A 12,991-nucleotide genomic window follows, 5' to 3' on the forward strand; every position below is an offset into this window, starting at 1 on the left:
AGCCAGAGAAGCCGTCTGGCCGAGACCGCTGAAGCCATCGCTTTTGCTTGGACCCGGAACAAGTCGTAAAGGGCATCTGCCCCATATGCTATAGCTCCCTCCAACCTTTCAGCCTGTTCTGCCTCTGCAGACGGGAGGTCCTGAGTGCTGAGCAATTGCTGAACCCACCTAAGGCTTGCCCGCTGCATGAGACTGCTGCAGGTCGACGCCCGAACACCCAAGGCCAAGACTTCGAAGATGCGCTTGAGATGAAATTCTAGCTTGCAGTCTTGAGCATCCCTCAGGGCCGTAGCAGCCACCACCGGGATGGTAGTGTGCTTAATGACCGCAGACACAGAAGAATCCACCTTGGGAATTTTCAGCATGTCTAAACACTCCTCCAGGAGAGGATAGAGCTTCTACATAGCCCTCCTGATGCGGAGCCCCGAATCGGGAGCCTCCCACTCCCGGAGCATCAGCCGGTACATTGGATGGAAGGGGAAGGTGCACGGAAGAGCCCTGAGTCCCGCCAGGACCGGGTCCATGCAAGCCGGCATCGCAGCCGAGAACTCATCTACTGCAGGGCACTCGATCCCCAGCTCCTGAGCGATAAATGGGATAAGGTGGCTCCAGTTCCTCCCTCCAGAATAGACTGAACACGGGGGTCATCCCCCTCCAGATTGGGGGGGGGGGGGGGGGGAATTTCAACAAAATCCGGGTCTTGATCTTGGTCCAGGATAATCAAGGGAGCGGGGCCCCCGGGACCACCCGCACCCGAAACGGACCCCTGTGCATCCGGCACCACGGGAGTGGACAGAACAGCAATCTGAGGAATCTTTGGGAGAGGGGGACCAGGGGGGGGATCTGACTCCTCTTGTAAACTGGCTAGATAGGATTTGTGCATTTTTAATGCATAAATTCTGAAGAAAAACGAGGCCTAGAACCTCCAGGGGGGGGGGGGGGGGGGCGGGGACCAGGACCTGCATCCAGAGACTGCATGGGGCTCAAATCAGGGGGAGATTCCAAAAAATCTGGGTTCTGTGAGTCCTGCTGCCCCGAAGTAGAAGCAGCAGAAAAACCCAAAATGGCCACCATTCCCGCGGTTTGCCGACCTGGGAACGGTGCGGCCACGCGCTTGCTAGGCTTTGTCCGGGGCACTGAAGTGATCGCTACCACGGAGGGACCCTCCCCCCCGGCAGACATTTGGAGCACAGCCCTTCGCGGGAGAGTCTGAGCGAAGATTCCCCACAGGCAAGACAAAGAGGAGAGCGCGGCATGGCCCCGATACAGGGGAGGAGCAGCAATAAAAATCAACTGGGCTGCCGGGCTGAGGGAGCAGAGGCAGGAGAATGAACCCTGCACGCTCCTGTCTCTCAACAAAAGGCTGCCAAAACTTTATCTATTTTTTTTCTTTTTTTTTTTAATCAAGTAGTGCAGGGGAAAGACATCCCTGATGGCAGCACCGGGGGAATAAACGTCCTGGCAAGGAAGAGAGAGAGAGAGGGCTGTAGAAGGGGAGTGACTGGCACCACCAGTATCACCCCACAGCAGAGGAACACCGGGGATAGGGAGCCTAGGCTTTTTTTTTTAAACAAGGGGCAAAGCCCCCCTAGGCTCCCCCCAAGAGCGAAGAGACAGAAAACTGTCTCCTGTAAGGAGATCAACAGAATCCAACTGTAAGTTTAACAATATACTTTTTTTTTTTTTTTTTTTTTTAAATAGAACTTGAAAGACAACAAAATACTTGCTTGATCCAAGAAATTTAGAGAAGAAAGGGAGCCCCAATCTGGGACTAAACAAAAGAAACAGGGAACCACAGGATGAGCTGTCGCATCTGCTGGAGACAGACAAATACTGAAGGGCTGCAGGGTAGGCTCTGTCCTGATATAGGATATCCTTTCAATTTTGGTCTGTCTCCATCTGCTGGACAGGAGGCTTAACCCATGGTCTGGACTGGTCTGGGTTCGTATAGGGAACCAGCAATTTCTTCCTACTTTTTTGTACTTCCAGCTCAATTGGAACCAGGGCTGGGATTTGACACCATAAGCCTTCGTTCACACCTACTTGGGAAATGTTGCCCTATTTTATCTCCTTACTACCCCCTCTTCCTCCAACATATCCAAGTCTGGTCATTGTAGTCACTGTCGTGGGCCATGCACCAGGGCTCCTTCCAGAACCTGCAATCAGGGGCCCTGAATCCGGCCACTAGGTTTACTCTTAATCAGTGGCCATGATTCCCTTCCCCCTCAGGAGGGTTGTGAATACTGCCTCCGCAGCAACCCCAGCCGACCTGAGGATCATGCCGGGGACCGCTACCCACACGGCAAGCATTTCTAGTGGTTACTGTACCCTGGAACTACAAATAATCCCAAAACAATCCATCTAACATGACACGGAATGTTTATAACCACTTGCTCTTCACACCTGAAGTGCGCTTTCAGGTCTATGAACTAGCAGGGGCCAAAGAAATAAAAGTTAAAAATCCCCACAAAGACTCAGTCCTGTGAAACTCAAAAGGCCCAATTTCTCCCATTTTTATTCCTTCTCCCACCTCACCATTGGCAAGCTTGAAGTACTGTACACTGAACCATTGTGAATCCTCAGGAAAAACATTGCCACTTGTACCAAGAGCCCAGGACTACCAGACATGTCCAATAAGGAAGCACATCAGACCAAGTATGCCCACAATCACAGAAAGAAAGGGATTCTCAGGTCTTCTAGTCCATCCTTTGACCCCAGACCAGGTCCACTGAATCAGTGCTCTCAGAGAGATTGTGTCTAACCTCTTTATGTTCTGCATTTAGTTTCTTGTTTTCTCTTACTGTACTGCCACCCTGTGTCCTGTAGTTGTATTATTTAACGTAGCAAAGGTTACATGCACCCAGCAGAGAAATTCTGATAGGTCATTAGTTGCACTGTGATTGATTTGTACCTCCTGAGTGTGCACTTTCTGTTTTGTATTGCCCTGCTCAGGAGTGCTTCTCCCTTCCCAATTGGTCCCTTAGATCCTAAGCATCCTGGGACAGATGTTCCTCAGTAGGGATTTCTGCAGTTTGAAAAAGGCTCTCAGCTAAGCTAGCAGCGCACCTTGTTTTCTGCGTTCATTAACCCAGAGGAAATAGTTGATTTTACTAGTTACAGTATAAATTCAACTAAAGTACTCCAGAGAAAACTCATCTCAGTTATGAGAATTCCAGAGAATCTGTGCAGTTACTCTTCATACCAATTTATCGCAGTAAGTGTTATGTTTATTCACTGCTCTAATAAATGGTTTGGAAGTTAAGAAGTGAGTCCGTGTAATGTTGAATCAAAGGTTATCTGACATAAGGAAGAAAGGATGCATTTGTAAGGACACCACAGTTAAAAATCCCCTGGTGACAAAGTATTCTACCCAGGCAACTTGTTTCAGGGCTTGACTACCCTTGCAGCTAAACATAAAAAGGCTGATCCAATAAATCCATGTGGAAAACAAGTGCTCGGTGTTGAGCACCCGCTTTCCTAACGCGCGCCCAGCCACCTCTCCTGGGCATGCAATCAGATATTTAAATGAGCATCCCTTTTCCTAATCTGACCGCTAGCACACTTTAAAAACTTTTTTTTTTTTTACACATTCTTGCCCTTTTTGTTTCTTCAACTTAATATTGCCACGATATTAAGTTGGAGGAAATACAGAAAAGCAGTATTTGGGCTGCTGGGCAGGTGTTAATTTCTGAGGGTAAAAATGTGCATGTTGGGTGCACTTATTTTTCTGAAATTGGGGAGAATAGCTAATAACCTCATCGACATGCATTACTTGTGATGAGTGTTATTAGTTTCGTGCGGGGGGGGGGGGGGTTTGGACATGTTTTGGATGCGCTAATCCCCTTACAGAATAATGGGGTTGTGGACGTGCATCCAACCACGGGTTAAACAGTGTGCTCGGCTGAGTGCACTGTATTGCATCGGCCTCTTAGGAAGATCTTTTAACCAGTCTCCCCTGCTGCAATTTAAGCCCATCATTGCTTGTCGTCTCCTCAATAGAAAGGCACAACTGATCACCAATTAGTACACAAATCTTTGCATTTGAAGAGAGTTAAGTAATTACACTTTGGGACTGGCCTAGTGGCCCACTGACAGTGCTGCCATGTGAAGGGACCTGGGTTCCCTGGGCCAGGACCTTTGCTTCCCAAGCTACCTGGGACTAGAGATGCTGCGAAGAAAGTGGGAGAAAACAATTTCATCATCATCATCTAGTCTAGTGGCTAGATTCAGGACTCCCATTACCATGATCCAGAGGAAGCCAGTGTCTGTGGTCTCTGGCTGAGAAGCATGGGCTGGACTGGGCTGAGTGACTTTGGGGGGGGGGGGGGGGGGATATAAAATTAGGAATAAATCCCTGGCTGGCTGTGAATGAAGATTCATGGTGCTGCAGCCTAAAAGGGAAGCTAGTTCCAATTCAGTTGGAAGCCCAGAGGGACATGAGATAACTGCCAGGCCAGAAAGAAGAATTGCCCCTCAGTGTTCCTGTCTCTAGACTACACAAACTCAACACCCACACCCTCTCCTCCTGGGTCAGGTTATCTGATCATTTCAGGTTCATCATTTACCTGTCGGGACTGTGCCGCTTTCCGTTGCCGTTCACCTCCATCAACAGCTCAGAGGAGTCTGCTGGCGAAGCAGTGGTGGCATTCAGCAGCAGGTGTTCATGTTGTGCCAGATACTGTGATGGGGTTTGCTTGGCAGCTCGAGCACAGTGGAGCAGTTCTCTCTGCAGCAACGGCAGGTTGGCCTGAAACACAACATGTTACTGCAACCCCAATACCTACAATTCTCAGCACATTTTTTTCTTATTTTTAGAACCTCCATAAGCAGCATTTAAAAATCGCTTTACTGGTGTGATACCCTGGTAGAATTTCTTCCTGGTTTTTATTTTTTTTAGCTGTAATGTTATTTACACACTTCAGTCTACAGTAATAGCCAATGGGATCCGTTTGTTGAAGTTCCTGGCATACCTCATGTGAGCCTTCGAATGCCATTGTGCTCAGAGGCCTATTATATACCTACAACAGTAAGAACTGGGAAAGCAAATGGAGTATTTGCAAAAAGCAGACATTCATATGGATACTTCATTCACTGCTCACTGCTCCCAGCTATAGTTTGTCAGTCCCCACACTTGCGTCTAAAGAAACCAGACTATAAGGGTACCATTGTTTCTGCAGGGACACAAGGCATACTGGGATCTCCTACAACGGAAGCAATAACTGGTTATTTCTGTACACCACAAAACCAGAATACCATAAATAAGCATACAGATCCCCCCCTCCCCCCCCCAAAAAAAAATTACAAAATGGGAAAAGAAAATATTTGTTTATGTGTTCTCTCTTGTAACAAGGCTCTGTTTTTTATTAGAATAGTGGCCTTACTCAACTTCTGAAAGCAAAAAATTACATCAGTATTTTTCCTTGTGATTTTTATATCAGAAGAAAGTGCATGAGAACAATTTAAAAAAAAATAATTTTTACAATACCTCACTAACATTCAAGAGTATTCTCCTATATTCCCCTGGTGTGAAAGAAATGCCTCACTTCAGTTTTGGTCCCCATGAGAAGGTATGCAAACGCTGCCAGTCACCCACTAGGAAAGCATTAAAGGCGGCATCCAGAAAAAAGTCACTTACACAAAGAAGACAGACTAACTGCAGCATTCAGTTGGTTTTCTGCTCACAGATCACCGACTTAACATTGCACAGCACACACAGTACAAGTAAGATTTCAGATGATCCTTTCCAAAGCAGAGCTGGTTAGACTCAGACGATCCTATCAGATGACATCCACAGCTCTCTGCATTCTGCAGAAACAGCTTTCGAGTGAGAACCACCAATAAGGAGGGTGTTGTTGCTATTATGAACCTCCCAACATGGAATCTGACCTTTCCAATTCAAGTGAAGCTAAAGAGATTTTATATGGGGGAGGGGAGGGGCACTTTTCCCAAACCATTTATGTGAATAAATATCAATTTGTGCAAGTAAATTGGCTCCTTCAGTACGGCCAGGAGACGGCATGGTGTTCCACAACGCGTGTACTTTTACTTGCATTTATCTGAGGTATTTCTGGGGGCATTTTTCTGTGAGATCTGAAAACATGAGTTTTCAGAATTTTCTAGTCTATGTGCAAATTTTTTTTATCTGTTTAAAAAAAAACCCCATCTACTCACACTGAAAGCAGGAGAAACTTTGTAACTGCGGCAAATTTCAACACTGAAGTACACGCGTACTTTTTTTTTTCTGGAAGTTGGTGCAAAGTTCCTAGGTTAAAAAAAAAAGCACCTGCAGACTTTGTTCCAAAGTGGACAGTTTGAAAATGGTCCTATTGATCTGTTTTACAATGGAGCAGAAGCAAGCTGCAGAGTAAATGTACCACCTGAACTAGGGCCAGTCTGAGGACTCAGAGGCACTGCTACATACCGCCATCCAAGAGGCCCAGATTTCATTTCCAAACCCAGCAAGGTGTACACACGCTGTGGAGGAAGTGTTCCCAGCCCCAAAAGATGCAGGGGAAGAGGATTCCCAAGTCCTCCTTCAGAAACACCTCCCCAGCTGATGCAGGAGCGTACTTGGCACCATATTTTGGTCTGCACCTTATGACCGGAGGACTGTTTAATGAAATGGCTGGGGCTGGATGAAAGGGAGATCAGGCATCAAAACTGACCAAGAAGGCAGGCCCCATGGCAACATAGCCCAAATTTGGAGCACGTTCTGGCTTGGGCTGCAATTCCAAGAGAGTCATCGTCTACCAAGCACAAGTAATTTAAAACAAAACAAAAACACATATCTTCAAACAGCCTGACAAATATGAAGCAGTCCCGTCCCCCCCCTTCAAAAAAAAAAAAAAAAGTCTGGTTCCAGCCAACTTGGAAATCCATAGAAAAATTAGAGAATGGTGAATCACCTGAAATTTGGAATCTGAACCAGTCCCTGTTCATCCAATCAGAAAGTAAGGACCCCTTATCCCAGACGTTTCCAAGGCTCATCAGAATACTGTACCAAGTCAGTCAAAAGAGGTTTCGCACAAACCAAACACTATTCTTATGCATTTCAAAATCCACGCAAAATGCAATGTTGGAGAAAAGAAATGAAAAGTGCTGTTGTTGTACTGATTGCCCTTGATGGGTTGGCCAACCCCACTAAGGAAATAAAGGCTCAGCTGCAGAGAAACACTTAAGACACTTAGCATTCCTTGATTGCTGGCCTGTGTACAGTATTGAAGGACCTAGGTCCTGCAAACAGGGGGAGGTCTGGAGTGAGTAATTTAGCTGGCTGAGAACAGTTATTGCTTTTGCTACTTAAAATCAACAAGGAGGTGCAATTTTTACTTTTAACAAAAGTACTTTGATTGAGGGTTGAGGGATGTGACCTCCCTTAAAAGGAGACATAGGTGGGAGTGAGAGAAGAGCCTTTTACCTATAACACGGAGTCTATCTAAGATCAAGCACCTGTCCCAGCGTGCGGATAAATTGGTACAAGCTCTGCTGCAAAGCTTAAAAAGCCATCATCTCTGCCAACCAATTTTTTTTTTTTTTGGCTAATAGATGAATTGTTATTTTTAAAAGTGTATGGAGCTGCATACTTAAAACTAAACAAATGTAAAAGAAACACGGGATGTAAAAGAATAAAAATACAGGCCTTGCACATTCTACATGCATTTTCACCTGCCTACTTTCCCCTCCTCTCTGCACTTAATTCCATTTCCTATTCAACTTTTAAATGAGTGTTAGAATACATGAGAAGTCAGGGAGATGATTATTGTTATTGTTATTATAAAACATTTGAATTACCTCGGATCTTAAATATAGCACTTAATGCTGAAGCAATTCAGACAAAAAAATGGATTACATAGTGCACTTCACAATAGGAAGTAGTGTTATTAGTTTATTTTGAGGGGGTGGGTTGGGAGGGGGTGGGTTGTTGACACAGCAGCAACTAGACCATTTTGCAACAAACATATAGTTAAAATCATTGAACAAGAATAAGTCGCTAATTGTACTACATATACTTCAAATAATTACAACCTTTGAAATCTATTTTAATTATATCCAACATATTAAAAACCAAATCAATAGATTTTAAAGACCACTACCCAAGAAAGAATCCAATCAGGCATCCCACTAGAATGTCTGACACGCCCACAAAGAGTGGATCGATAAGCAAGGCATGTCCCTCAGTCAGTCATATATACAGGTCACACTTCACAACAGGCAGACTACACAGGACACTACACTGAATGCAGCAAGAACAGAGGCTGATCTAGACACTCAGAACACATACACGACAGACAAAGGCTTCCTATAATATTATAACAGATATAGTACAGTTTTCCCGGAGTATAACAATCTTTGCTTCCAATGGCCATACCATGTGTATGGACATACGAGGGGTTACTCCATTAGTGAATATCTGTTGGGAGAGCATTAATGAACATAGAAGGGATACTGCAGATTTTTTCACCGCATAACTTATGTTTCTGAAAGTAAAACAATGCTGAATAAAGCTAGTTTGCTTTCCATGAACAGCACAGACAGCAGGATGAATTAGTCATGACACAAGGATAACATCATCCGACATTCTCAAATGAACCCAGCTCTCCAGGCTCATTAGAGATTTTACTCTACTGAGTATGTACAAGAGTTTTTGCCCATGCACTGTCTCATGAGCCCTTCAGTGGATTGTAGAGCTCATCTTTAGTGAGGCAGTTGACTCTCCAGAGGGTTAAGTGGGTATTAAGCATGGCTAATTCATTCTGCTGTCTACAGAGAACCAAGTCTATGGGAAGCAAACTTGCTTTCTTCATCGACAAACAGGGCTGAATTAGCCATACTACGTGGGGAGTCCCAAACTGAAGGAGGCATGGTGGAGGACTTACTGAATATGCAACCCGGACCCCCTGTGGAGCGTGGATTACTGGGTGAACAGGCTCCCCAAAACTGCTTGCCCAAAGTTAGTGCCATTTCTGGAGAGATTGTCCAGAGAGTAGTGGGATGTGAAAGCATGAACTGATGACCAAGCTGTAGCTTTGCAAATGCCTTTGATACAGACAGCTCTTAGGTGAGTCACTCAGGTAGCCATTAGGTATGTGCATTTGTTGCTCCATTTGTTTTGGCGGTATGCGAATATCTGATGAGCGGATAGTGGGCACGCAGAAATAAATGGTGTGCACGTACAAACACGCTGTGCCCACTGCTGAAACAAATCAAACAAATGCACATCCCTAATAGCCATGTCTATTACTTGATGAGCCTTGACAGAGTCTGTGATCTGAAAGTCTGCCACAGCATGCAGCCAGTTAGACAATGTGTGTCTGGCAAAAGCCATGTCTAATCTGTTGGGATTGTAGAAGATGAAAAGCTGTGGAGCACAATGTGGTTGAGTTCTCTTCAGATAATAGGCTAAGGCTCCTTTCTCAAACCAGCGAACGCAGGGCTTTCTGCCCTTTATGCACATATCATCTTTGAAAGAACCTGGGCAGAACAATGGCTTGAATCACATGCAACACAGAAACCACTTTAGGAAGAAACTTAGGATAAATGCAGAGCACTACCCTATTGTGGAAAATTAAGAATGGAAAGTAAGAAACCAATGCTCATAGCTCACTTAGGATTCTAGCTGAAACGAAGGAGACTAGGAATACCACTTTTCATATGAGAAACTTCAAGGTAGCCTATTCCAATGGCTCATAGGGAGGTTTAATCACTTCTGCTAAGACTATGTTGAGAGGCTTCGTATGTCACAAGCCTTTCATGAATTTTGATACCTGAGGATGAATGGAGATTGGATTTCCATTCATCTGAGGGCAATAAGCAACAATGGCACTAAGATGCATCTTGACTGATGATATACTGAGACCCGAGGAGGAGAGGGAGAACAAGTACTGACACAGATTTCTGGAGTACAGACAAATGGTTTCAGGGAGCCTAATGGACACAAAAATAAGAAAAACATTTCCATTTAAAGTTGTACATTCTTCTAATAGATGGCTTCATGAATGAAAACACAATATACTTAACCTCCTCAACAATGACAATGGAAACACTGTGAAGTGCTCAACAGCCATGCCATCAAGCTGAGGGAGGGAAGGATCAGATGACAGACAACCCGTCTTGAGTTAGAGCCAGATCAGATCCCAGGGGGTATTGATGGTCAGACTGACAACTTGACAAGGCAAGAGAACAATTGTCTGGGCCAAGCTGGAGTAATAAGTATAAGAAATGCCTGGTCTTTAAGTACATCATGTACCATACCAAACAGCAACAGAAGAGGGGGAAAGGCAGAGAATCAAGATGGTGCTGTGAGGGGTGGGCGCGCTGGCTTAAGCTCCGGAGATACCTCGTCTTCTTGCTAATTTCTTTTTTGATTAAGCCGCATAACAAGAGGAAAGGCCGGTTGTGGGTGGCAGCCTCGGCTCCCCTCCAACCAACCTTGATACAGACGAGTATAGAGGGCTTTTGCTCCACTACAGATTCTTTAGCTCCGGATGTTGGATCCACTGTAAGCGTTGGAGTAGAGCAAACTCCTACGCTATTTGATGAAATATCACTTAGCCCTGGAGCTCCGGCGACTCCCTCTCCACCTACACGACGCAGCTGAGAGACCGGGTGTGCCGCCGGGACGGAAGGCATCTGCAGTAGCGGCCGCCATTGAGGCGGGTCTCCCAGTTAATTTAGCGTTCTGTGCCTCCAGCGATGGTGTGCAGACATCTACACCACTGATGGTAGGAACACCACCAAGCCCAGAGGTGGAGCATATTGGCTCTCCCGCAATGATGCCCACCCTAGAAGGGAGAGAGATTTTGGAAGCTTCCCAGTGCCACAATGGAAATCCTCAAACAAACCTCATTGGTAACTTTTTCCTCTAAACCCTCTGTCGTGATTTTGGACTCTCTTTGGAATGCCATATCAATGCTAGAAAGCTCTATTGTATCTCTCACAACAGCTTTGAAGGATTCTCAAAATCAATTTAATTCCTTAAACCTCATGGTTATAACACATACATCTAAGTTAGAAGAACTGGACTCTAAACTGTCCCAAATTCAATCTTCTCAGAGTGATCTAATCCAGGGGGAATTTGCTATTTCTAAAAGAGTGGAAAATCTGGAAAATTCAACCAGGTATTTAAACCTGAGTGTGAAACTTTCCAAAATGTAAATTCATTTCTCCTAGGGAACAATTTAGAAATTACTTGCAAGAGATATTATATCTTTCATTGGATATGATACCACCTATCTCAAAGATTTATTTTCTTTTAAATAATAAGCAAGACGGCGAACCCCTTGCCTCTGCTCCTTTTGTTCCATCATCTGCAAATCCTCCACCATCTGTAAATCTTTCTGACTTTCTAGAAACATCTGCTGAAGCTCAGATTGAAAACAGGGGAACTCTCTTGGTCAACTTTGTTTTTCTTCTGATCGGGATAATGTCCTTAGAATATTCCTACTAAATAGAGAATCCTTGTATCTGGGCCAAAAGGTCTGGATCTATCCGGATATTTCTAGAGCAACACAGCAATGCTGTAAAAAATCCCTGGCTTCATGTCCTCGTGCATAACAGTTGGGTGTTCAGATAACTGTACAGTTTCCTTGCAAATGTGTAATGAAGATTGATAATGCTAGATACATATCTGAGCTCTCTCAATGGAGAACTTTCATATTGAGCTGTGTCTTGGGGACCACATACATTGCTGCCGCCATGTTTCAGAGGACAACAAGGATTGCTCAACCTGGTACTTTGCCCAACTCCAGAAAGTTCTGAACCAGTGCTCAAGGACCAAACACCCAATCTGATGGATGGAATACTTTCTCTACTGATGAGGCTATCCATGCCCTGATAAACTTGATTCTCCGAGAAGCTCCACGATACTGGAATGGAGGAATAGCCTATTGGTTAGAGCAGTGGGCTATTACCCAGGGAAACCAGGGTTCAAATCCCACTGTTGCTCCTTGTGACATTGCGCAAGTCACTTTACCCTCTGTTGCCTCAGGTACAAAATCAGACTGTAAGCCCGTGGGGATAGGGAAATACCTATAGTACCTGAATGTGATCCGCTTTGATGTACACTTTGAAGTGCCGAAAAGCAGAATATAAAATTCTAATTGCTAGGCATTTTCTAAAGACTCTTGGGGCTGCTGAGAGCCCCAAAGAGAGAATCTTGAATTAGAAGTGAAAAGAATCCACCAGGAATCCAAGGTATTTCTCATGAGGTAATTGAATGGGTATGCGAGCATACACCTCTTTCAGAACCAGGGCGCATATCCAGCCTCCCTCATGGATGAAGGACAGGATTGTATGGAGAGTTTTGAATTTCCTCTAAATAGGCTTTTGTTCAGCCTTTGCAAATCCAGGATAAGTTCCAATACCCCATAGTTCTTGGAGATAAGGAAAATAGTGGGAATAGAACCCCTTGCCATAGTCTCCAACTTGAGATGGTCTGGTTTGAGTGAAACGGATCCAAATTGAAGATTAAATATCTATGCAATGCCTGTATCGAAGGTGCAAGAACTCTTTGATGCCACAAGCCCCAAAAAGGCCGGGCACTTTTGTACACTGCTTAATCATGAAGCTATAACAGACCCAGAATCTGATACCGTAGGGAGGGGGAGCCCTGCTTGAGGAGTTCCTGTTTGACTCAGCATGGAAGGGATCAAGGAAGCCCCACTCTGGGAAAAGAGCCCTTAGTCACTGACCATGGTCTTCTTGGATCCTAAAGGAAACAAAACAAAAATATTCATCATGCATACACTTTTTTTTTTTTTTAGTAGCACAGAGTGCTGATTGAAGGCTGCCTGAGCAGTGATCAAAAACAATAGCAAGAGAAACCAATGCCAAAAGGTAGAAAAGAGAGAGAGGGTACATGTCCGTGCAGAAACTTGGACAAGCATGTGTGGGAGTTCAAATGTGCTCATGAGGCAGAGCACACTTGAACTCCCACACATGCTCAGTAGAGTAAAAATTCTAATGAGCTCAGAGAGATAGGTTTGTTTGGTGC

At 44.8% G+C, this 12,991-nt stretch overlaps 1 protein-coding gene across 9 annotated transcripts in view; it reads right to left on the bottom strand.

Annotated features, from left to right (window-relative positions):
- The window catches only part of CBFA2T2 (CBFA2/RUNX1 partner transcriptional co-repressor 2), a 420,340-nt gene that overhangs the window by 28,980 nt on the left and 378,369 nt on the right, over positions 1 to 12,991 (bottom strand). For all 9 annotated transcript variants that reach the window (XM_029611021.1, XM_029611022.1, XM_029611016.1 and 6 more), the window contains one exon: positions 4,566 to 4,747. In XM_029611021.1, coding sequence (XP_029466881.1) covers positions 4,566 to 4,747 — 182 coding nt within the window. The remainder of the gene's footprint in view (positions 1 to 4,565; positions 4,748 to 12,991) is intronic.

Source organism: Rhinatrema bivittatum, chromosome 8 (assembly GCF_901001135.1).
Source record: "Rhinatrema bivittatum chromosome 8, aRhiBiv1.1, whole genome shotgun sequence".
NCBI lineage: Eukaryota > Metazoa > Chordata > Amphibia > Gymnophiona > Rhinatrematidae > Rhinatrema > Rhinatrema bivittatum.